We start from the raw sequence: 25,693 nt of genomic DNA, 5'->3' as shown, positions 1-25,693 counted from the left end.
ACAGATAAAATAAATTTAACATACATATTAAGTGACATTTCTTGAACATCTGTTTTACCAATTTTGATAGGAGGCAAGAGTAAAACGAAACGTTATGTTTATTTACGTGCTCAAGTCAATCACACGCAAATCACAATAGTCATTACGCACAAAAGCTAAAAAATTCATAGTGTAATGATAACAAAGTTTTAAAGATGTTGTGGTATCTGCCATGGTCAGAAAGTATTAAAAAAAGAGCCTGCAGATACTTACTTCAACGCTACTTAGGAAATTTTCTTGAAGAAAAACTAACTTTGGCTCAGCTGAGTGTCGATCTATACAATGGAACTGGTACCGTTTCAGACGTTAGCCTTGACTGTGAGGTAATTATTTTATTTTTCTTAAAAATCAGACATATTATTATCAACTCAAATGTTTTAGTCGAGTATTTTATACACGAGGTTTATGTTTTTAAAAATATATGTCCTTGCCAGCAAAAAGTGCGTATAAATTTTATGCAAAACAGCACGTGTTCTTTATTAAGTATAACAAAGAAGTCTACAATTTTAGTTATTTGATTTCCTCATATAGAAATTCATATCATGGTACATCTTATATACTACAATTTATTTTGAGTTAATCATTTGTTAAATTTATTCTTTCATTAAGTTAAAGCAAGCTTATAAATATTTAATTTTTATGTAAAAATATATCCAGTTTTCACAGTTAATTTATGAGTAATGATTATATTCTAATATGTGCAGAAATAAATTAACTATAAGTAATTTTAATTCACTTAGTGATTTAGTTACATCAAATTCTATATTATCATTACAATGAGACTACTAGACTTATTTGAAAGTTTCATTATGTACAGATATATTTTTTATCTACAATTGGTATTAGCTTCAGTAAGTTTATTGTATTATAAGATTAAAAACATTTGCTGTTGTGTGTAGTATGTAGTATAATGTATTCTATACCAGTGGTACAATTCAATTCAATTCTTAGTTTAATGGCTTTTAGATACTAGTGGTTATCCATGGCTTTGCTCTCGTTTTAGGTGTTGGTTGTATATTGTATAAATTATAGTGTAGATATGGATAATACTTAAAAAGCTTATAATACTGATGCCATTTATTTTACTAGGTATTGATTTATGTTTTATGAACCAATTATTATAATTTCAGGCTCTTAATGAACTTGGAGACTCACAGAATTGGCCTATAGAGATAGTAGATGGGCACATGAAAGAGATCACTGTGACTGTTCCTTGGTCAACAATCCTCAAAGATGATTCTATTGTTGAAATCAATGGCCTCTCTCTCACTGTGCAACCAAAAGTACGAGCTGAACCAGGTTTGTTGTTATTAATTTAATATGTAAGGAACTGTCTCAAAACTGTGTTCCTCTACATTTTATATTACAATATCTTCATTGACCAGTATGTCCTCAAAAACTAAAAACAATTGTTTTTCAACAATCAAAACAATTAACTTTTTAAAAAAAATAAAATCGTATTTTATTATCAGTAAATTAGATGCTCAACATAATCCTGTTTATTCAAACAAATATATTTCAAATATAGTGTCATCAATGCTGGAGTCCATGTGGTCTTCAATGTCATCATCCATGCAGCTGGCCGCTGAATGTTTACAAGAAGATGCTGGTCCCCAAGAGTCTAATCCCGTTGAAGGAATTGAAATGTTTGCCCATGCCATAGATTCAAGTTAGTATTTAATAGATATTTAAAATACAGATGATTACAGAACAACAAACAAGAGGAGTACTAATTAACAAACCAAACAAGATTTACATATCACATATGATATACTGATAACTCAGCTACATTATGCACTTTAAATAGTCCTTGCTTAATGTACTTATTTATAATACAACACTATTCCACTTAAATATAATATAATACAAAAGATAGATCTGAATCAATGATGTCATGTCACTTCAAGGTCAAAACTGTTTATTTATCTCAACTCCTGCCCTTGAAATTGACAAAAGGTTTGATAATAAAAATATAACCTCTGTATGCAATCAGACTTGTTAATTGACAAATAGTTTAGATCACCAAATATTTTTATAAAAGGATTTTAATATATTTAAACATTTCTCATTTAATATCGATATTTTTCAGTTTTAAGCAGAGTGAAAGTCAAATTTGTTAATACAAAAATAAGAATTGAGCATGTCCCTAAAAATGGTGACAGAGGCATTGCTTTGGAAATACATATTAAAAAGTAAGTAGATTATATATAATATTTAAAGCAAATTAAATTTCGAAACATTAACAATAATAACTAATAAATATTTATTTACAGCATTGATTACTTTGATGAAGCCGGAGCTGAACCACTACCGGAAGATATAGACCCAGAAAAAACTAAAACATATATAGTTGCAACATACACAAATAAAAAAATTAAATTCAATGGTGTAACATTTTATATTGATGAGTTCCCTTCAAAATTACGCACCATGGCACCTAGCCTTATAATGGAAAAATCAGCTTCTACACAAGCTGATAAGTCTGAAGGTACTTCTGCTGAGTCACCAGATTCAAACTATCAAAGCACTATGTCAGATGTTTTCTATGAAACTAGAAGCGTCATATCAACAATAGATTCTGACCCTATTAAAGAAATTATTGAGGAAAGACAGACTGATAATACTCGAGAAGCAACTCCAGAAGAAAAAGTATCGCAACCTGATCCAATATTGTTTGCTAAGTTAACTGGACAACAAGAGTTAAGCTTGAAGTTGAAGCATTCTGAAGAGGTTGATGGACCGAAAGTAGAAGTTAGAATATTACTGGGCTCATTTCTCTTATTTATAACTCCGAGACAGTTGCATACATTAATAGAGCTTGTAGATGCATTAAATCAACCACATCTAGAAGACACAAGGTAACTAAATCAACATCTATACCTGGCAAATATATTTAAGACTTTATTGAGAAAAAGTAAAGTGCACAAATGGTGTATTGCTTTTTTGTTAGCCTGCATTTTTTGCTACATTGAATGGAACATGAAACTAGTAAATAAAATGGAAAAAAAAAACGGCATGTAAATTTGAATTCGGAGCCAAGACCTTCTTCCCTATCAAAGTTGAGATATATAATTGCTCCAATGTGGGTTGGTGGACTTGTGACATTAATCGAGGCGTCATGGTTGTATGCACAAGCGATCGTGGTGCCCTTCGAAAGAATGGCGAGGGTACCGCTTTCTTTAGTAGGTATTCCGGCACTTGGTTGCCAGGGAGTCCCACATTCATGCAGGGGAAACGAGTAAACAAAAAAAACATGTGACATCAATTCAATTTATCAAACATAGACAAACTTCCTCTTAATGTTTTTCTACACCGCCTTTGCTGGTGCTTGAGCTCACAACATTCAGTTAAATAGAAATAAAACTAAGAGTTCATAAATAATGCTTATATCATTTTTTCTACAAAATAAAAGGGATAGTAGAATGAGTATCCAATATCCTTATGAAGAACTTATAATCATCCCAGATAATAAGTAACACAGAAAGTAATAAGTTTTAACAGAGAGTATTTTTATATCTTTTACAGCAACATACCGATACGTCCGAGTGTAAACATGCAATGTAAGCAAATGAAGCAAACAGATTTTCAAGTTATAGAAGCACAGCTACTTGGTAATCTGGAAAAACAACATTCTAAACCTCAAGGCATGTATGGCTGGTCCGGACCAAGCTTTGGTATGTATTTTAATTTGAAATATTACACAATACATAAGAATGATAACTATAAGTGCTAAAGATAATTATTAAAAGCTAGTAATAACTAACAAGCCTGGCTACTTAGCATGTTCAATTAAAAGCCCTCTATGAGAAACAATTTGAATGAGACTATTTTTTTGTATGATCCTGACGATGTGGAAATTTACCTCCGTTTCAAAAATAAATACCTCACATCTAAAAAGATCCAGTGAAAGTAACTCAGCATATTAATAATAATATTATTTATTAGGAAATGGGTCTCGACCCGCCCGTTTTCTCTTTGATCACATAGTGACTGCTGGCTGCTAGTATTATTCTTTAATTAAATAATTATTCACAGAGGACAGTGACAGCGAAAGTGACAAGTTTCTCCCGATGACGTCTCAAGGCAACGACATGGCGAAGAGCTTCACTTCCTCAGTCAGCTCCATGAGCACCAGCATGACGTCAAGTGTCAATATACCAACATTCCAGCCCCGTATCAAAAGGAATAAAAAAGGTTCTAACACTTAATTATTTATTTTATTTATTCTTTATTGCACGCGCTACACAAAATTAGATAGACTACTCATGCTGATTTCTTCATAACAGGTCTTAAAAAATGTCTGTCTGACTGCTCTGCTCTTTCATAGCCAAACCTCTAAACCGATTTATATGAAATTTGGCATAAGCAGGCTTGAACTCGAAGGAAGGACATAGGCTACTTTTTATGCCTTACAGCTCTCTAACGACGACCAACCCTCTAAAACACGAACGAAACCTCTGCGAAAACCAGTTATTTACAGATAAATAATTTATAAGATAAGATAAGTCTCTAAAAGCTTAAAAACTCAAGGTTTTTCATATAAATCTTGAATGATTTAAATATCCGTGATAATTTTTGGTATATAAAAATTTCATAGTGCTAGGTACTGTGTCTAACATACTAATAGTTATATTTGATTTTCATTTCAATAAATACTTACAGTTCCGCACATTGATGGTGACCCCACAGCTGAAGTTTCACATATAAGTCTAAGAATCGCGTCGTTTTCTTGCGTTCTTCTTCATAAGGTAATTTAAAAAAGTAAAGACATTTTAAGTTTTCCTTAACTACATAAATATAAAAATTATATTTCAAAAAAATATTTGCTTTATATCAATAGTTTAAACTTTTCAGGATATTTTGATTCCAACGCCAATGGGAACACACAACATTTCTTCAGCGTCTGTGGTAAAACTGCATCAGATATCGACAGAGTTCTTTAATTGCGTTGAAACCTTTGGCAGACTCAATGAGAGGAGAGACTTGAATACAATAAATGAAGCATTAGACAGGGCGATAGACCGAGATCACTTAAGGTAAACTGAAACTTATTATAAGACATTACATACATTAGACAAATTAAGTAAATATTGCTAATGTAAGAAAAATGTATACAGTATCTTTTAAAATGAGCTACTTACAAGATATAAACATTCTCTAAATAGAGAAGAGGTCTGATAGATTGAACATTATCGATGGTAATGTTTATTTATCACTAGTTTCCGCCCCCGGGTTCCCCGTTGGTGAGGGGTTCAGGTTAGTCGCTTCACGTCCTCTATACCGCAAGTAATTTAATGATTTGTTTTTGTTAAGATGTTAAAGCTTAAAAAAAGCTTTCGAATTTATAATATTTGTACTAGAATTATAGTATAAATACCAAAAATAACTCACAAAAGACATGCTTTTTAGTATCAATATCATAAATTTAATATTTTGCCGGTCAGATAAAAATACTGAAATTATCAATGTTTAAAAGCATTAAAACTAATAGTTCTTTGAGAATATGCGATATTGAATATTATAATATGACCACTATGTCAAGCTAACTATTACTAATCTCAGAAGAGCAGTCTCACCTGAGAAAAGCTTATTTGATTGTATCATACTCAAGTTAAAAACTAACAAATATCCGAATGTATTTATCAAATTATTGTATTTCTACAAGCTTTTTTTAAATAACATGGTTTCATCCAAAGATACGTTACCGTTTTCTACTCATTAAGATTTATGTATGAATTATTACGATTATAAGATTAAGTAGTATGAAATAATTTTACAGATTATTAACATCAGAAATAAGTCTAGATGGCAGCGAGAAGGTGACGTCACACGGAAGTCAAACAATGTGTGAGGCAGCCGTAAAGAGTATGCTTGTTAGAGAGTGTCTTTATTATCAAGAGGAAGAGCCAGACGACGTTAAACCACAGAAATTTGATTTAATATGGTTTGATCACAAAGGTAAACTCTTAATGATATCAACTGACTCTACTATTCGGTATATATTCTATAATATCGATTTCGAAACGGCGCAGAGTTAAGAACATTTGAAATAAACAGGTTTATTTATTGCCTTAAATTAGAGGACGCCTTGGCCTAAAAGTGGGACTTTATGAAGTCGTTTAAAAAAAATTCTGTCAGTGTTATGATTATTTCCCAAAAAAGTGTATATTCTACTTTTTTAATTTGTTTTTTTAGATGAGGACGAAAATTCAATTTTGTCATCAAAATCAGACATAAGAATAAACTTCAAACAGACCTCGAAATATATGCGAATATCCGGTGAAAATAAATTAGTCCACCCTACAACCGATATCTTGTAAGTCTTAAAAACTTTATGAAGTTATTTATTGTATTGTATTTGTATCCAAACTACAATATATTTTTTTGTTGTTAGGATAAAGTGCACTCCGTTTTATATTGACGTAGATCTGACTTTAATCGAGCGTATGTCAGCTTCGTTCTTCGGTGGAACTGCTGCGACAACCACGCCTTCAACACCGTCGCAGCCTAATCAAACGAACATATCTCTTCAGTGTCCCAATCTTAATGTTATACTCAGGTAAAAATCTCATGTATTTAAAACTGAGGTATGGCCAATTCTCGAAGGAGTAATCACAAAAAAAACATATTCCACCCTATTTTCTAATAGCTCATCTATGCATATATCTTTGTTTTAATATAAACAAAGATATATGCAATACTATTGTACTTAACTACTAATATCCATTTAAATTATACTTTATAATTTCCGATATTAACTTTGTTGACATTCAATACGCCATTTTTTTTTGAATCCTTAATAACCCAATGATATCACGCCAATTCAATGTCAAAATTGCTTATTTTTATTTAGTATATATATAGAATAATTCCCTATCATATTGGATAAGACTGCATTTCAAAGACGAAACAACTGACAGAAAATATTATTATGCAGACGTGTGTGCGTAACTCTCGAACTCTCTACCAGATCCGAAAACTGAAATTAGTTTAGGTGCAGGGTCATCTTCCATGCTTTCCGAGACACGTGAACGTAATAACCAACTACGTTTAAACATTTATTGACGCAAAAATTCTTATAGGCATTAAATCTCTATTCTTTTAACCATTACTGGGTTTCCTATCGATGGATTCTCATGGATTCGATTGGATGGCGAAATCGATCAGGAGAAAGTCATCGTTTGATCACTAATTTCCGAAGCTGACTGCATCGTTGGTGTAGTGACTTGATATAAGCCCCCAGAAAAATTGAAAGTAGGTACACTCCCGTTCCGGGGTGCGCACGTAAAGTCGGTCCTGCGCCTAAACTCTTTTCGGTCATGTCGGATTTGCCGTCCCATCGGAGTATAGAGTATAGAGTGCACACGTGCACTAGAGTACGTCCTGCGTGGTGGGCAGGTCTCCTATGAGCCGAACGATGACACGATCACTAAAGCTGACGGCAAAGGGTAACCGTCGCAGGTTCCCGGTGGCGGACCTGCGCGCGGGCGTGAGTCGCGACGTGCGGCGCGTGCGCGCGGACTTCCTGGTGCTGCGCTGCTGCACGGCCGCGCTGGGCTCGCAGCTGCCCTCCGCGCTCACGCTGCGCGCCACTACGCTCGACCTCTACTACCACGTGAGACAATAATATATTTATTCCACAAAAAAAAATTAACAATTACATGCTCGATCGAGGACAATTCTCAGTGTATATTAACATAGTAATTAAACGAAATATAGATTATATACTGGCTATCCTAGCTAGGCTAATTCACTTAATAACTTAATCGTAAGCAGAAAAGGATCTTGCATTCCATGCTTTAGAGTCCATAATTTAAACCTAGTATTAAGAAAAATGACTTCTACACAAATTATATTATTGAGAGTATTGTAAACGAACGTATAAAAATATATATTATTATTTCCACTTTATTTATTTATTAAGGAAAACGAACATTTGCCCGCTACGCACATAGCGCAGTCTGCTATGGACGACACTTCGTTGGAAGGGAATATTCTCAGAGGCAACGCATCTAATCCCTTACCTATGTAAGCAGATGATGTTTTATTTTACTTGAAATTTATCTTAAGGAAAAGACTTTCAAAAGAAGAGAAGTTTATTCCACCAATCTGGTTGAATACACATGTGGCCATTTTTCGTTTAACTCATGCAGGTTTAATCACGATGTATTGGTTTTTTCTCATCACGCTGAGTATTTAATATGTGAAATATCGAAAATATACCATAAAGCGATCTCAATTCATTTAAATTATTGACAGTAAAATTGGGAAACTTGCTAAAATTTCATAATTGAATCTTTATATTTGAAATGTTTGACAGGATATCGATTATATTTAAACCACGGGAACCTAACAAAAGTCCTTTCGACTACATACACGATGAGATGGGTTTTGAACCGAAAGCAGCCAACCCCATGACTACTTCCATGTACATAATGAACAACCTCCGAAGCACGCTGCCGAGTCCCTTCAGTGGGAAGAAGATGGCTCATCAAAGTATAAGCAAACATGAAAACAATCAACCAGGTACATAGTCTAAACTATATATAGTCTTAGTCTTTCCAGTCGAGATATTAAAGTAACCAATAAATTATATATTATATAATAATAACGTAGGTAGACAAATGAAATTATATTTAAAGATTTCAGTCAAAGTGTTCCACAAGGATCACTTTTGGACTCTTTATATTATTTGTATACATAAATGATATTTTGTTTCTATGATAAAGATATTTCTGATGTTCATGTTTAGTTCATTATTTTTTTAATTGACAATAAAAGAGAGACTACAATTTCTTAGTATTACGTATGAAATCAGAATGAAGGGTCCATTAATTATTGAACTATTTTAATTGAGGGTTTTTTTTACTTACAAATACTTAACCATATTTTTGATGTTCATTTCTATTACATGTTAATTCTTGTGTCATAGGTCAGGAAGAAGAAATTATAGTGCCTGGTACTGATGAAGAGATGACAGAGTTCACGAACAGTTCTGTGGAGCACTCCGCTATACACCTCGATTTTAATTTACCCATTCTAAGTCTTCAGCTCGAGTGAGTTGATTTCAAAACAACATAATGCATGTTTTTATTTAATACAGGAATATCATCAACATAATCGTGATTTACATTTATATTTTTGTTACTCAGTAAAGATCTTCAAACTTTCGCTTAACGTAAACTCATACTGGCGTTTACAAAAATCTTATCTTTTATGCAGTGGAAACTATATCAAAGAAACATAGACTTATCAATACAAATATGTATATTTCTAGATCAAAACAGTTGTACGAGATAATTTACAACCGTATTAACTCCGACCTGCTGCTGTGGGAGCCGCAGGCCGTGGATCAGTTCGACATCAGCCCGCACATGTGCGCACCCATCTACCCTGCCTTTGGTCTCTGCAAAGGGATGGGATATGGTGAATATTATTAACTTTTAAATAAGTAATAATATATTTAATACAAAAAAACTCTAATAATCTATATATACCCCAACATCTATACTGAGTATTGAGTCGGTGGTACCTAACCAGAAGGGTTTGCACAAAGCTCTACCACCAAGTAAGAAGAAATGGCTTATTAGCCATAAGTTATTCCAATTAATGAGGTCTAAGCATATATTTAACTATCTGTGTACATTATAATTAAAAAGTATTAATGTTGGTATTTCTTTAGATTCAGACTCGGAAAGTTCGTCGTCCGAAGAAGAAAATCTCTACTACTCAACTTATGATAACAAGTTACGGAAAGGCATTGGAAATACGAAACCTTTACCCGAAAATAAAGAGAGTGAAACGCATAACTTTTGTCTCACTCTTAAAGTCGGTAAAGGATTGATGACGATTTATGCTCCTGTCAGGGTAAGTTCGTTTTATTGTTGTAAGAAATTGTTCATATAACAATCTTAATTTTTTAGTCGATTTTTTTTCTGTAATTCAATTTACAAATTCCCGTTTGCACATAAATATGTTTCACATCTGGCAATCAAAGTTATATACAATAGTATATGAATATAAATATTTGTGAAATTAACTACACGCATCAGAACATCGTAACTGTATGTTTACAAAGTTTGACGACCAAATCGACGACTTTTTGTTAAATTTATTTTGTGCAATTTTTGGACAATTTTATTCCAAATAAAGTATTTTTCTCAGTCAAAATATTTTTGCTAGCAGCAGCTTAACTTACTTGTAAGAGATCAATTATTGTCTTCATTTCATAATATATTTTTATCCCAGGATAGCAACAAGCGTGTAGTGCCCGGACAAATGGGTGAGCTGGTGTTGGAAGCTTACAAGTTGTCAATGTGTCAAGTGAGCGGACTCAATGGACGATCGAAAACAGCACAGATGTGCTTGAGAGCGGGGAAAACTACGCTTTATCATGAACGTTTGTATCTAATCATTAATATTATTATCTTATAGAAATATATAGACGTGAATTTGATATTATAAACATTTCTGAAATTATCGCAAGAGACTTTCGTATGTATTAAAAATGTCTAACGTATTTAACGTGTTATACAATCTTTACATATTTTTTTCTATAAACGTTTGTTATATACCGTTAATTAATTAAAACCTGCAATTAATTTTTTTATACCTTAAATTAGATTTTTTTTAACGCAATTAAAAATAAATAAATGATTTCTTATTCTTTCAGCTCTCCTAACAATACCATCAGAGAAACCAAATCTCCGATTGTACGGAACCACTTTACCCTCTCACTTGAAAAGCACCATATACCCCTCAAGCAAAGGAGTAGCGATTAAAGAACAATTACAAACTAAGGATATGTTCACATTGGCGCTTAAGACTGACCCTAATTCCGAAACACCAAATCTAAAGGTACTACAAGGTTTTCCTTAGTTGTTTAACATTTAAGTTAAAAATCGAGAAGTTACAATAACAAAGATATAAAACTTTCGTTACATTTTAAATAGTTTTAATTTATTTATTATATTAAATAACTCTAAACAGACCACTAAACAATTCAATATAATTAGTTCTAAGCACTTTTCTGTATTGTATAGTTGTGGTGTACAAAGTATGAAATAGATTAATATTTATATAGTAGTAATACTGTTTACCTTAGTGATAATTTATTAAAACATAAAAAAATATGTTTTTACATTGTTTAGCAGTTTAGATATTTAAAATTTTTGATTAGAATAATAGTTTCTAATTGAGACTTTTCAAGCTAACGTTTACGATATGACGTCACTCGTCACAGACAATATGCATAGCTCTGGGCATCGAGCAGGCCACGCTGCGCCACCGCGGCGACAAGGGCATCGCGTGGCTGAGCCAGCTCATGGACGTGCTGGACGTGCTGGACTACCCCGTGCCCGGGTACACGCCCTCCACCGTGCTGTCCGAGCTGCACGTGCACGTGTGGGACTGCGCCGTGGACTACCGGTACACTGAGTACTATGTAGTATTAAAGAGCAACAGACAGACGGACAGAATTACTTTTGCATTTATAATATTAATATAGATTACGCTGTTGTCTTGGTTTTCAGTGTGTGCTGATTCAAATTAAAAAAAAAAACATATTTTCTTTAGAGCACCAGTCCGTAAAAACGAATGACACCTTAACCTTTAAAAAAATCTTTGTCACCAGACCCTTATACCTACCGATACGGACCGTGCTGACCTTGGGAAACTTCAGCGTCTCCAGCAACTTGATCCCGGAGACGAACACGTCGTATCTTCGCTTCTTAGCGCAGGAGTGTACTCTTTTCCTGTCAACATTGACTGGAGCGAAGCCAAACGCACCCGTGCCGCAAGATGACGACAAGGCCCCCGATATAGATAAGGATTACATCTGCGTTATCGACGTCGGTCTTTTCGAGCTGTCACTGCGGATGGAGGATAAAAATAACGGTGTAAGTATATTGACTATCAACATGTACAGCCTGTAAATATCCCACTGCTGGGCTAAGGCCTCCTCTCCCTTTGAAGAGAAGGTTAGGAACAAATTCCACCACGATGCTGGGCTCCACCCGCAATGATCGGTTAAGATGTACGTGTTCTAACCACTAGGCCATCTTGGCTGTTATTGACTATCAGATTAATTTAAATATCGAAATATATTTTTGTATTATGATTTGAAGAGATGTTTTGTTTTTTTTTTTTTTTGTTTATATTATTTATTAATGTGTCAATCATCATATAGTATTATGACACTTTTAGTTTTATGATTAGGCATATTGGCGACATCGCTAAATGGAATATTTTTGTCCTCAGTCAAACGACCAACCTCAGGTGGACCTGACAGCGTCTAACAACATGGTCAACATGTATACCTGCTGGGACTCTGCCTCGGCTCTGTGTAGACTGGTCACCTACATTGCTTCCGATGGGGACTCGCAGCCACCCTTCGATAGGTCGCGGCACACTAGCATATGTTCGGACCAGCCTTTAGAACCATTAGTAGGTCAGTATGATGAAATATATGAGTAAAGAGGTCTGTCATTAAGATTTCCGTGATTTGATCCCTTCAGGAATATGGTGGCAGAAACAGGACTGACGAATGATTTTGCTTGAGCCGGTGTAGCAAATTTGAGCAGTGAATCTCCAGTAGTAACTGCTTCATCCACATAGACAATCTTCATCAAACGAAATATTGTTTGAACATAAACCTCTTAACGACTTTATTAAATACATCGTAAATGATTTAGAAATATTACTGTGATTTCGGTATGCTTCCTTTATATGTGGGTGGGTCATCTGCTATTCTCCAGATAAACTTTTTAAATCTATCACTAGAACACATAATTTTACTAACGAGCCTATTGAATGAGCTACGTTTTGATTTCGTCCAATCAGCATATTTAATATGCCCTTATCATATGCAAAGGTTTGGAAGACCGACCAATAGAAGATATCAGAGAATTGTCGCCGAGCGAAATTCAACAAGTCAACGATCTAATGGCTGAAGCAATGAAAGAGAGTCCAAATAATACTAGTAAGTATATATTGTATGCTAGCTAGATATTAATAATAATAATAACTCTTTATCGTACACACACCAGAAAAAACTTACATTCAATAGTACAATATTAAAAAAAAAAAAAAACTAAATGCACAACAGGTGGTCTTATCGCTTAAGAGCGATTTCTTCCAGACAACCAGCATGGAGGAGTTAATGTGAAAAAGCGGAAAGCGGGTGTACAGCACAGAAGTTAAATACTATATGAAATTATATTTATACATAAATTATTACGCTAAACAAGATAAATACACTACACAAATACTAATATACATATATATCGAAACATAAAACATACATACCTACACATACATATACAGATATACACGTACATACATAAAAATAAACATACACACATACATACATACATATACAGATATACACGTACATACATAAAAAATAAACATACACACATACATACATACATATACAGATATACACGTACATACATAAAAATAAACATACACACATACATACTTACATATACAGGAATACACATACATACATACATACATACATACATACATACATACATACATACATACATACATACATACATACATACATACATATACAGATATAGACAGAATGTCAAAAACTTATGTACGAGTACAATCGAATACAAATATGAATAGCTAGTGATAATGTAATTGACAGCAAACTTAAAGTCTTAAATAGTATTCCTTAACTTTATTTTTAAAAGATTCAAGTGATTTCGCATGTCTAATGTGTAACGGAAGGGTATTCCACAAGCGCGCTGCTTAAGTACAAAAAGACTTGCTGTAGTAGTGGAGTGATTGCGAATTTTCAATGTGAGACGTTCACTGGAACGAAGCGATCTATTATGGGAGTCACAGAGAAATTCAAAGTTTTCCTTTAAATACGAAGGGAGAATAGGACTGAATAATATAGAAGATATAGTATGTGCGTAATCCTGCGAAGACGTATGGGAAGCCACTTGAGCCCTTCACGAAACTCAGAGACGTGGTCATACTTGCGAAGTCCAAGTATGAACCGAATACAGAGGTTTTGGAGACGCTCAAGTTTATTCAGCTGATCCTCCCTTAAGTCTAGATAGCAAGTATCGGCGTAATCAAGGATAGGATGAAGAAGAGACTGGGCAAGAGCAAATTTAGTTGGAAAAGGAAGAAAATTACGCAACCTTCTTAGTGAACCGATTGATGAAAATATTTTCCTGCTAACTTCACATATCTGTGGATCCCACGACAAAAAATTATCAAATGTTATACCCAAGTTCTTGACTATTTCACTGTAGGGGATAATGACACCGGCAAAAGTGATTTGAGGCACATTCGAGCAATTAATCCGCGAAATAAGCTGTTGACTTCCGATAATTATAGCTTGCTATTTGGATGGATTAACCTGCAAACCAAACTGCTCCATCTGTTGATACGTTCGAGGTCTTTATTTATGGTACCTATCGTATTAAGCAGATCTTCTAAGCTTGTGTGCATTTAAATCTGGAGATCGTCAGCATACAGGTGGTAGGAAGAAAAAAATATATTTAGTAATAGTATTAATAAAAAATGAAAATAGGAGTGGAGACATCACGCCACCTTGCGGCTACACCGGCTACACCGGCTTTGACAGTAGTCCAGTCAGAAAAAGTGTCGTTAAGTCGCACTCGATGCCGGCGACCGTACAAGTAAGAGTGAAACCAGTCCATCGTTATAGGAGAAATGTTAAGAGAACGCAATACGGCAAGCAAGATGTCAAAATCTACACTATTGAAAGCATTACTGAAGTCGAGTAATGTCAAAACAGTGAGCTGACGCTTGTCTTTAGCCATGCGAATATCATCAGTGATTTTTACTAATGCCGTAGTCGTACTATGGCCGGAGCGGAATCCGGATTGAAAGGGATTGAAAAGATTGTATCTACAGGGGAAAAGGTTAAGTTGATTATAAGTTTGACGTTCAAGAACTTTAGAGAGGAAAGGAATAATAGATATAGGACGTAGATCGGAAAAGGAAGTCGAGGTGGGTTTTTTTGGCAAGGGAATGATTAAAGCATCTTTCCAACAAGAAGGAAATGTGCCACTCTCAATGGAAAAATTTAAAATATTTGTTATTATAGGAACTAAATTATCTATAATAGGATTTACCATTTGGCGACTAATGCAATCAGAACCAACACTGTTAGTTGATACGGCTAGAATATTCTTCTTAACATCACTACTCGTGAATTGACTGTTTTGTTTTTGAATTGTTCAGCCATTGAGGCCAATATATCTTTAATCGACTCCATTGAGATTAATTCACTTGTGATCAAAAGATTGGACACTCTTCAATGGCTTTTGCAACGTAAATTAGCACGGGATAATATTTGCTGGATGGTATTGTGAACTATCAGTACATATTTTTTACTTTTTGCGTATTATATCCTATTTAATTAAATCTTAGATATTATCTCACGCTCCTCTACGCCTTAACTGAAATAGAAATATATATATAAACTACACAACCGTCATATATACCCAATTTAAATAAAAACCTTTCAGTATTTTAAATGTAACATCCAAGCACAAAATTTCGCATTTAAAGTATACACTTATTAAAAAATATATCTTATATATACAAAATAATTGTTCGGTTTTGTTCAATTTTCATCTTCAAATTTATTAATTTCATTATATATATTTTTTTTAAATAAGGCAACATCCAGGTCATCAACTGTTACCTACTTTCTTTGTCAAGTACTCTAATATACTACTCTAGGCTAGTACTAGTGTGATTTACAAATCAATTTAATTTCATTAATTTATCATGATAATCATGTTCTAACGCGATTTACATTACAACACACCTTCGAGTGTCTATAAATGACAACTAATAACATTACTTTATGTTACAGTGGAAGAGGATGACTTTAACAGTTCAATGGAAAAAGAAGGAGTTGAAGTATTCTTCTTCCCGGATGAATCAAACATGAAACAGAAGCCGCCGTCTGATAACTTAGACACAGAAATTGAAACGAAGTCGCTAGAATACGAAGATTATCCGCCAATAGAGGAAGCTCAAGAAGCGAAACCAACAAACACGCAAGTGGCGAGGGATCTCGGCGACCCGACTTCCACTCCGAAAACAACGCCACGAAAATCTAAACGGAAAAAAGTAAGTTGCTTAGTTAAGAAATTTCCTCTCTTTTATATGTGAACGTTAACAATGGTTTGATTTGTTTAAAATATATTTGTTGATAGGTCAATACACTTAAAAATAATTTATAAAGTATGTTCTACTTCTAACTACATAAGCTGGAAAGGGTACTATAATACTGCCAGTTTCCGAAATTCCTAATCTGGACAAATTCTAAACGCTCATTGGTTGTCTATTGCGTCATCTGCTGCCATCGACCAATGAAAATTCAGATTGAAGTAAAATTAGTTAATATGAAATTGTAGATTCCCTTGAGCATCGTCGTCGAGTTGCCAGCTTATCGGTTTTTTATAGGATACACTTTGGAGAGAGCTCGAAGGCTCTTTTCGAACTGATTGAGCCATTTCCATTCCTTTATCGGACTACTAGGCGCAGGCAAAAGTTTCATCCATACGTTGTTAACATACCCAAAAGTCGAACTAAACGGTTTGACAGCTCGTTTTTGGTGAGAGACGCCAAGATTTGGAACAACCTGCCTGGGTCTATTTTTCCTGATAAGTTGAACTCTGGAGCCTTTAAGAGTAGAATGAACAGGTTTCTTTTGGATGGGCGTGTACCACCTTCGTTTTCATCTACACTTTCCATCTGGTGAGGTGGAAGACAAACGCCTATTCCATTACAACTATTAAAATAAAAACTTCCATTAATCCAGAGACCAGAGATGATTTAGTTAATAAGATAGCGTTATGAAAACTCTTATCCTGTGTTTGAAACGTGCTGGCTAAAGCTTTAAATATGACTAAACGTCCTGAGAAAACATGCATTTATTGGATTGTCTACCATGTAAGGCTACAAACACTAACGCTGCAATGTTCGTATAAGCTCCAAACCTTATCCTTAAATAAAAAGAAAAAGGCGTTTATATCTCGTGATGCATTTATCTTCTTCATAATATTTACTTAAGATAGTCATAATAACTCATATCTATATGATGTTATGTCAAGGTCAAATCCACGGGAGAGGGTAGCAACACAGACGATGAATACTGTATAGTGGAGGAGCAGCCTTATGGTCAAGACAACGAAATGGACGAGCCAGTCGTGAACTGGATCAACGGGCCAGTTTACATGGTCGATAATCATTTCACCGTGCCCGCGGCTAGGTCTGATGTCCTTAAAGCTCCGAAAAGTTTTCCATTACCAGTTCTCCGGTGAGTTATTCACACATACGCGTAAGATACACTCACCTTTTGGTTGCCCATAAACACGAGAATATTTTAAACTCACTAGGAAGATTCAACCCCGTTACATTACATTATGTTTTATAAGAAATTATTTAAAAATATTTTTCAATTTTAAACGCGTTACGGGTAAACCCTCTCCTCAAAGCTCAGTCTCTCCTGAGGCTCGAAGTCTCTTTTTTTTTAATTGTGGTCACACAATTCATATAAATGATATCACGTCAAATGATTGTTTACGAGAAAAAAAATATTCATTTTAGGTATACATTGTGCGAATTGAGTTTAACGTGGAACATGTTTGGTGGAAGCGACTTCAAATCAGCGAATGATGCAACACCCACGAAAAAAACTGTCACTATCGACGATTCGAGGAAACAAGGTTCTCCGACTATATCAAAGTAAGTTTACTAATATTATTTTTATTATAAAATGTTAAAATGCTAGTTTACGGCTTCGACGAGTATTGGGAGATTGAGGTTTTAGATATAAAAAGTAGCTTATGTCTATTCCTGAGGCTCAAGCTTGTTTGATACCAAATTTCATCAAATACGGTTCAGTAGTTTAGTCGTGAAAGCGTAACAGCGTTACGTTCGGATTTATTTGTATATTATGAATTAAGTTATATTGTGAATGTGCTTCATATCACTTAAATTAGACCTTTCAATTATTTTCACAATGAACACAACCCACTAAAATTGTCTATTATTCCCATGACTGTGACTTTGTAACTGGGTTCAAAAACCAGATCAGGAAAATAAAGTGTTAGTCTGTGGCAGAGACAAGTCACAAATTGGGAGGACTCACACTTCTGAGCTTGAACTCCCTCGTCGGTCGTGCGTTGTCCAATCGCATTACGGGAGGGAGGGAGTAGAGAAAGCGGCTCATCATCATTTGGTCATCAAAGAGGTCATAATTATTTGCCCGCTAAGCATCGCAAGGAATCCCCCAGACGCAGCAAGGAGTACGAGCCGTACGAGACGAGCCGCGCCGTGGCGGCGGCGTACCGGCAGAGCGGCGTGAGCTGGGCCGCGGGCGCCGAGCGCGTGCGCGCGCCGCCCGCGCCGCGCCGCGACGTGCGCTCGCGCGGCGGCCCGCAGCGCGACCACGCCACCTGCGTCAAGCTCTGCCTCACCAAGGTGCGCCCGCCTGCCGCTGCCTTGTATCTACTTTAATTTTACTTCAAGTTCCGAAAACAGTTTCATCGACGTTCACGATTCCATTTTTTCGAAACGCGTCAATTCCATGTCAAATGTTGTTTGTTTGGCTTTTGTTCTCTTGTGATTGTAATAGACTATAGGCGTCTGGCATATTGCAAGGACTAAACTTATGTTTGAAGTTTTTTAAACCTTTGATTTAAAATAAGTATATGATTTATTCACTTATTTATATGCATAGAATTAAAGTTCTTAAATAACAATGCAATACAAGCAAATAAAATTATATTCTTCGTAAATTAAATAAAATCTTATACTTTATGGTTATGTACGGTAAGTTTTTCTAAACGTAATGTTATTTTATATTCCGTAATAATTCACCCTTATATAGAAAAAGAAACGTTGAAAACGTATGAACTAAAATGAGCACATTTGAAGTCTCAAAGTACCGAATTATTTAGTGAACTACTTATCTATTTAAAGTTTGTGTTTACAGCTAAAGTTTCAGCATGAAGTATATCCACCGGGAGGCACGCAAGCATCTAGACAGACACTCGCTATCACGAAGATTGAAGTTCTAGATAGATTGGTTTGCAGTGACATCAACAAACTACTCAGCCAGTACAAACTCAAGGATGAGCCGGAGAGGAAGAATGCCCACATGGTAAGGAAACCTGCGACTTACGATATTTTAACAATTCATTTATGTTGGACTTAAGAAGAGGTATCTTGTATGTTTAACTCGATTTAGCTAAAATAGCTCGAACTAAAAGCTGCAGCCATAACAAAAGCACAGAGGCCATAACATCTCAGTTGTCCCAAGTTGGTGGAGCATTGGTTATGTAAGAAATGGTTCAAATTTCATAGAGCGTCAATGTCTACGGGCGGTTTTGACTTCTTACCATCAGATGGACCCTTTTTGTCCGTCCGCCACTTACATCTAAGTAAAAATAAAAATTTAGCCGAATATATTATTGTTACGTTACCCAATTTGCTATTATCTGAATCTGCTGCTAAGAACTTTTGAATCATTTTTTTTTACGTTTATAAAATGGGAATACTTTATATTCCTGTTTTAATTTAAAGTTACGTCTTAACTTTATAACTAATACTTAGTATTTCTATATATTTTTTGGTATAAACTCTTAAAAATAACAAACAATTTATATTTTTGTTTTTATTTCGAGTATTATTTTTGTTTTTATTTTGAGTATTTTTTCGTTTTGAGTTCTAAGATTTCTGTAATTAATAAGAGTAATAAATTATATTAACAGAACATTAACATGAACGATTTTTATTTCATCAGTTAATAGTAAAATCTGTCCACCTCCGAGCTGACGCTGCAGTGCCAGCTCAAGAATGCTGCCTCAAAGTCTCTCTCCTTCCTCTACGGTTCAACCTCGATCAGGATACCCTAGCATTTCTCGTTGGATTCTTCTCTAAACTTGGCACTGACGAGATAAACGGTAAGTGATAATGTCCGATTATTTTATGGATGTAATAGGAATTGATTCTATAGTTTCGAATTATGTACATTTAATAACAAATTTAATAAATTCTGAAACTTATTTATAGAAAAGTATTTCTTCGACATGGATTCCATTGTTATTCCATCTCGCTGAACATCAGGTATCATTAAAGGTTACAGAACTTATCCCATTCGAAGCATTTCCGAGTAATGTTTTCCTTTAAACAATTGCCTTTTAGAAAATATATAATTTTAAACACAAGAAGCCAACCTCACTCGTCATTATTATTAATAATAATCTTTGCAAGTAATCTATAGATATAAGATTTTATCAAAGAAAAAGCTAATAAATATATTAAAGTCGTCTATCCTAGAGGCCTTAGGACCGGCCACTCGTTCAGTCTCGAGTATCACAGTCAATACAGCAAAGTTTAATAAAGCCAAAAATATGATCACTAGCAATAAATCGGTTCAATCTCCCATCCAAGAGCGAGTCTACGTATCCTTACAATACTTCCCGCAGAGGAGGACACGAAGAGCGTGGGCGGCCTGTCGACCGAGTCGAGCGGGTCGCGGCAGACCACGCCCACGCACCGGCCGCCCGTCATGAGCATCGGCAGCCATCTGCGCGACCCGCCGCCCACGCCCACCTCGCTCGGGGACGCCGACTGCCTCTCGCTCAACGACACGGGTAATGCACTTACATTCTACTAGACTCTGAAGTTTAAACTTGACTACTGATAGAGCTCTTAAGCATAAGATCCGATTTGACATTTTATTTTCAAAAGAATAGTAGCAATGCTCTACATTCATTAAGGAATTACTAATATTCCTATTTCCCCCTCCTTTTGAGCTTATCACTTGGAGTGTGTACGACAATAGCCCAAGATGTCAGGATCGATCCTGCAACTTTTTACATCGCTAGGCGGCCCGTACACGATTGACGCTTTAAATTTTGCTGGATATTTAACCTAAAAGCCAAAAGAAGAAGATACGCTTTTTGACCTGGACATTAATTATATAATATTCTTCATTATTGTCTCCCTCTGAATTGCACAAGACTGCGTTACAATTATTGTCATATTAAATATATTCAAATTACCAGGCAGAACAGAACACAATATGGATATATTTGGACACATGGAGTCCCTACCCATGTAGCATACTTTTAACTTTTCAGCAACATGACAAAATTTGTGGCATTTTTCTTAGACACGGGCGATAGTAATTGTCGTAGTATTTTTATGTATGTACAGAATGTATTTTTAATAATGTTTCAGTGATACGTGATGATGAACCATTAATGGAAACATACGAAGCGGAACGTCTGGTGTCAGAAAACCTGATACAGCTTGAAGAAGACTTCCAACGATTGGGTATTAGTCAAGAAAAACCCACAACTAAAGTACCAGACTCAGAGCCGGTAGATGACTCGCCTATATACTTCCGGTAAAAATATTTCCCTTTTTTTTTTTTTGTTTTTAAGATATGAATTGCATGTTACAAAGGTTTGGGTAGAAATGTAGATGACTTTAAGATGGATGGGCTCGTGCGAGAACTATTTTTCAACAGTTACAATTACTTTTAAAACAATTATTTTAACGAAATCACTAGCCGCATAAAAAATGAGTCTGAAAAGGACTTATTTTAGATATTTATAAATTGTAATACTTTTTAGGATAATCGTGTCAATAAACAATTTACCAAAAATACGTAGAAACCTTGACCTTAAGAAACAAGGTAAACACATGTTGTTCGTAGGGCTCTGTGCAAGTCCGTCTGGGTACATTCCACTCATCAGATATTCTACCGCCCACCAGCAACACTGTGTTGCTGTGTTCCGATGTAATGGTTGATTGGGCCAGTGTAACTACAGGCACAAGGGACGTAACATCTTGGTTCCCAAAGTTTGTGGCGCATTGGTGATATTAGGTATGATTAGTACTCGTTACAGTACCTATGTCTATGGGCAGTGGTGACCACAAACTATCAGGTGACCTATTTCTCATATCATCTATATATCTCCATAACATAAAAAACGATGAAAAAAGTCCAACAAACATATTTTGTGGGTAACTTAAATTCTATTTGCATATTGTTTTCGCAGTCGAGTAGTTTTCTCGCCCGAGGTGCCAATCCGATTGGATTACGTCGGTAAACGAGTGGATCTCTCAGCCGGACCCGTTGCCGGTCTGCTCATGGGACTTGGACATCTTAACTGTTCAGAATTAACATTGAAAAGGCTCGACTACAAGTAAGTGATGCTAAAATTCTTTCAATTTCATTTTCACCAATAAGTCTTAATGTCTTAAGTGTCTTAATAAGATTTACTGTCCATAATGTCCAAGACTTAATGTCATGTAAAGTAAAGTATAATGACTAAATGTACTGATAAGTGGATTTAATGTCCTTGTGCCAGTGAGCTCATATTTATTTATCGTTATTTATTAATCTCATTAAAATCTTGAAATAACTTATCTATCATGGACACTATCATGTTCAGTTCACTATCATGACGATCATTCTGTTGTCATGATTTTTAATATATTTAATTTTTATTTGTTGATTATCATGCAGAACATATACATTTAATTATAGTTACTATATATGTTAAAAATGATAGCAAGTTTTGGTCCTGTCAAATTCATTTCGAAATTGTGTATAATATCAGAACAATTTTTAAATACTATGATTTTGTCGTTTCTGTTGTCTGCCTGTGTCCCAATCTATTTAGGGTCGGCGCAGCACGTCTTTTCCTTCCATTCGCCTCTGTTAATCGTCATCTGATCGTTCACATCCATCTCACTCACGTCCCTCTTCACACACTCCCTCCATGTTTTTTTAGGTCGTCCTCTTTCCCTCCCTCCTCATGCTATAAATATTTTATAATACTCGTATCATAAATTACTCGTGGTGATTTAAGATATCTAAAATTGTATCATTACAGATTGGGGTTACTCGGCCTTGAAAAATTAGTCCAGTGGGCGTTACATGAATGGTTGTCTGACATCAAACGGCACCAACTGCCCGGTCTGCTCAGCGGTATCGGACCGATGCACTCGCTTTTACAAATCAGTAAGTTGACCTAAGTCCTACTTAAGCTCATTTGTTTTCGAATGAAAATTAGTTAAGTTATTATATGAGGATTATGTCGTCCGAACGATTTCGTTCACGGTGACGAATCTAATGGGAGACCATCCAATCACGCAGGACTTATGAATGCACAAGGCTGTACGCAAACACAGGTGTACTCATTATTCCGTCACTCTCATAATCCAATGGGACGACAAATCTGACACAATTGGAAGTAGTTCAGGCGCATCAGCGGCTGCGTTATCGTGAAGCGGCACAAACTTCACGACACACGAGAGGAAACACACCTATAACTTCCAGACTTCAGGCTCTTGGAAATAGAGAATATTTTGATAAAGAAATTCAATAATTTCATCGGCCCGACCTGGGGTTTGAACCGTTCGGGGTTCTCTCTAGATCTATGTAGCTTTATATCAACCCACGAGGCAGTCAATTTTATATTTTATATATAAAATTAGCCGAAAAAATTCAAGAAATAATTTTAGTGCAACTCGATCGCACGAGTTGTTTATTTAATGTATGAGCAATGTACAACGAGCTCGTCCGCAGTAACGGGTATCCGCGACCTGGTGTGGCTGCCGGTGGAGCAGTGGCGGCGCGACGGGCGGCTCGTGCACGGGCTGCGGCGCGGCGCCGCGTCCTTCACCGCGCGCACCGCCGTCGCCGCGCTCGACATCACGGCGCGCCTGCTGCACCTCATACAGGCACGGACCGCTTGCACTCGCCATCTATGCCATCCGTTTTTATGTTATGTGTTACTGTAATAAAAATAAAGTCAACTCTATGCCACACGGATACAAGAATCAACAAGTAATTGATCTAAAAAAATCTTTTAAAGGACTTTATCACTGACAGCAATCTTTTACAACACCAACTAAATCACCAATTTAAAAAGGTAATAATATTTTTTACATTTTGTTTAAATTATGTTTATGATCGACAGGCGACGGCGGAGACGGCGTGTGACATGTTAACGCCGAGCCCCGCTCTCGCTCTGGGCGACGCTCACGAGCGGCGCTCGCGACGACGACGACGCGATCCCGCGCGACAACCCGCCGACATACGTGAGGGCGTGGCGAGCGCCTATAACACCGTCAAGGAGGTACTTCCTATAATCATATAATGTTTTATGTGTCTACAAAGTTTTCTCGTTAGCGAACAAAACAATATAATATGCGCACAAAGAGTCCTGTATATGTCATAAACCGAAGAAAACTTTGACATGTTTTTTTATGACTAATCTCCCTCGTAGGGCTTCGCCGACACAGCCGCTACGATGGCGGTAGCGGCGCGCAGAGGGCACGGCGCGGGCGTGCTGCGACACCTGCCGGGCGCCGCGATGACGCCGCTGGCGCTGGCCGCCGCCGGCGCCGCCGACGTGCTGGGCGGCGTGCGCGCGCACCTCGCCCCGCACCTGCGACGCGACCACGCCGACAAGTGGCGGCGACCAGGCGCTGGTACAGGAGAATTCCAAATATAGCTTTCACCTTCAGGAAAAAATGTTAAAAAACCAGACAAAACTAACACAAAGCGAAAAAAAACTCACCTTTTCAATAAACTTAAAACACCCTTGATTTACATTACTTGTAAAAAATCCTTGGTAATAGTTACTTGTTGAATTTATCTATATGTTTACACTAAATTTTCGCCGACCATCGTTCCAGAGGCGTGGTATTGGTTTTATTATAAAATCGTGCATTCACCAAAGAATACTTTCAGAATAAGATCATGATCGTTCTAGATTATAAAGGTGATAAAATCTTTGATTATTCGTTGACTTACATATTGAGATATATATATTACATGTTTACAAAGACCTACAAGCTAGAAACTAAGAGTTTCTATTTTGTTCTTCTCGCTAGAATCTACCTGCCACCCGTAGTAATATTAATTTAATGTATCCTATTAAATGACACTAACAAAAATTAATTTGTTTCAGACTCAACGGATTAACGACCGCAAATATCTCCAGCTTAAATCACAAGTATAAACAAATATTTTTTAGTAAATTTAAAGAAATAAAAGACTATGTTTATAAAAAATTTCAATTGAAGATAATATTTTACATAATATACTTTTGTATAGAAAATAAATAAAACTACGTCAAAAAGTTAAATTGAAACCATATCATTCTCAAATAAGCGGTTTGCTTCATTTTGCTAACATACTTTGTTTAGTAAAACATAAAAAATGGTGCTTAATTTTATAGATCGGACTAGCATTTTGAGGCATTTAGTTGCTTATATTTCCTATATATTGAATAGGTGTAAATATTTTTTTTATAATTTTAATTATTATTGGGATGATCGTTGGGTGCCATGACAACACATAAAAGTAATATTAAAAATATTATTTTTTTTTCCATTACATTTAATGTAACAAAATGTGAGATGAGTTGACAGTTAATTTGAATACTTATGTATGATATTAATTTTTATTTATATGAAACTAGCAAAGTAATTTTGTGAGTGATATTTTATAGGCTAGTGAAGTAAAATGTTCGGAGACTATTATTAAAATAAAAATTGTATTCCTTTATATGATAAAAAATAAATACAATAAATCATTACTATCTGATAA

At 35.5% G+C, this 25,693-nt stretch overlaps 1 protein-coding gene across 1 annotated transcript; it reads left to right on the top strand.

Annotated features, from left to right (window-relative positions):
• Window positions 1–79: 79 nt before the first annotated feature.
• On the top strand, window positions 80–25,693 carry Atg2 (Autophagy-related 2). Its single transcript, XM_064217846.1, has 38 exons — window positions 80–362; window positions 1,170–1,338; window positions 1,568–1,708; window positions 2,129–2,231; window positions 2,313–2,897; window positions 3,565–3,713; window positions 4,075–4,233; window positions 4,702–4,787; window positions 4,894–5,075; window positions 5,819–5,997; window positions 6,235–6,355; window positions 6,434–6,598; window positions 7,501–7,654; window positions 7,964–8,067; window positions 8,360–8,565; window positions 8,972–9,095; window positions 9,317–9,465; window positions 9,722–9,906; window positions 10,288–10,438; window positions 10,712–10,896; window positions 11,282–11,466; window positions 11,672–11,936; window positions 12,298–12,487; window positions 12,911–13,018; window positions 15,917–16,176; window positions 17,163–17,368; window positions 17,659–17,796; window positions 18,348–18,534; window positions 19,049–19,216; window positions 19,859–20,018; window positions 20,544–20,711; window positions 21,301–21,469; window positions 22,128–22,274; window positions 22,968–23,095; window positions 23,663–23,817; window positions 24,057–24,215; window positions 24,366–24,570; window positions 25,053–25,693. The coding sequence occupies exons 1-38, from the start codon at window positions 195–197 to the stop codon at window positions 25,064–25,066; spliced, it is 6,477 nt and encodes a 2,158-aa protein (XP_064073916.1). The 5' UTR covers window positions 80–194; the 3' UTR covers window positions 25,067–25,693.

This window comes from Vanessa tameamea, chromosome 19 (assembly GCF_037043105.1).
Source record: "Vanessa tameamea isolate UH-Manoa-2023 chromosome 19, ilVanTame1 primary haplotype, whole genome shotgun sequence".
Lineage (NCBI taxonomy): Eukaryota > Metazoa > Arthropoda > Insecta > Lepidoptera > Nymphalidae > Vanessa > Vanessa tameamea.
The sequence above is the reverse complement of the archived record's forward strand: the minus strand, read 5'-3'. Positions and strand labels throughout refer to the sequence as shown.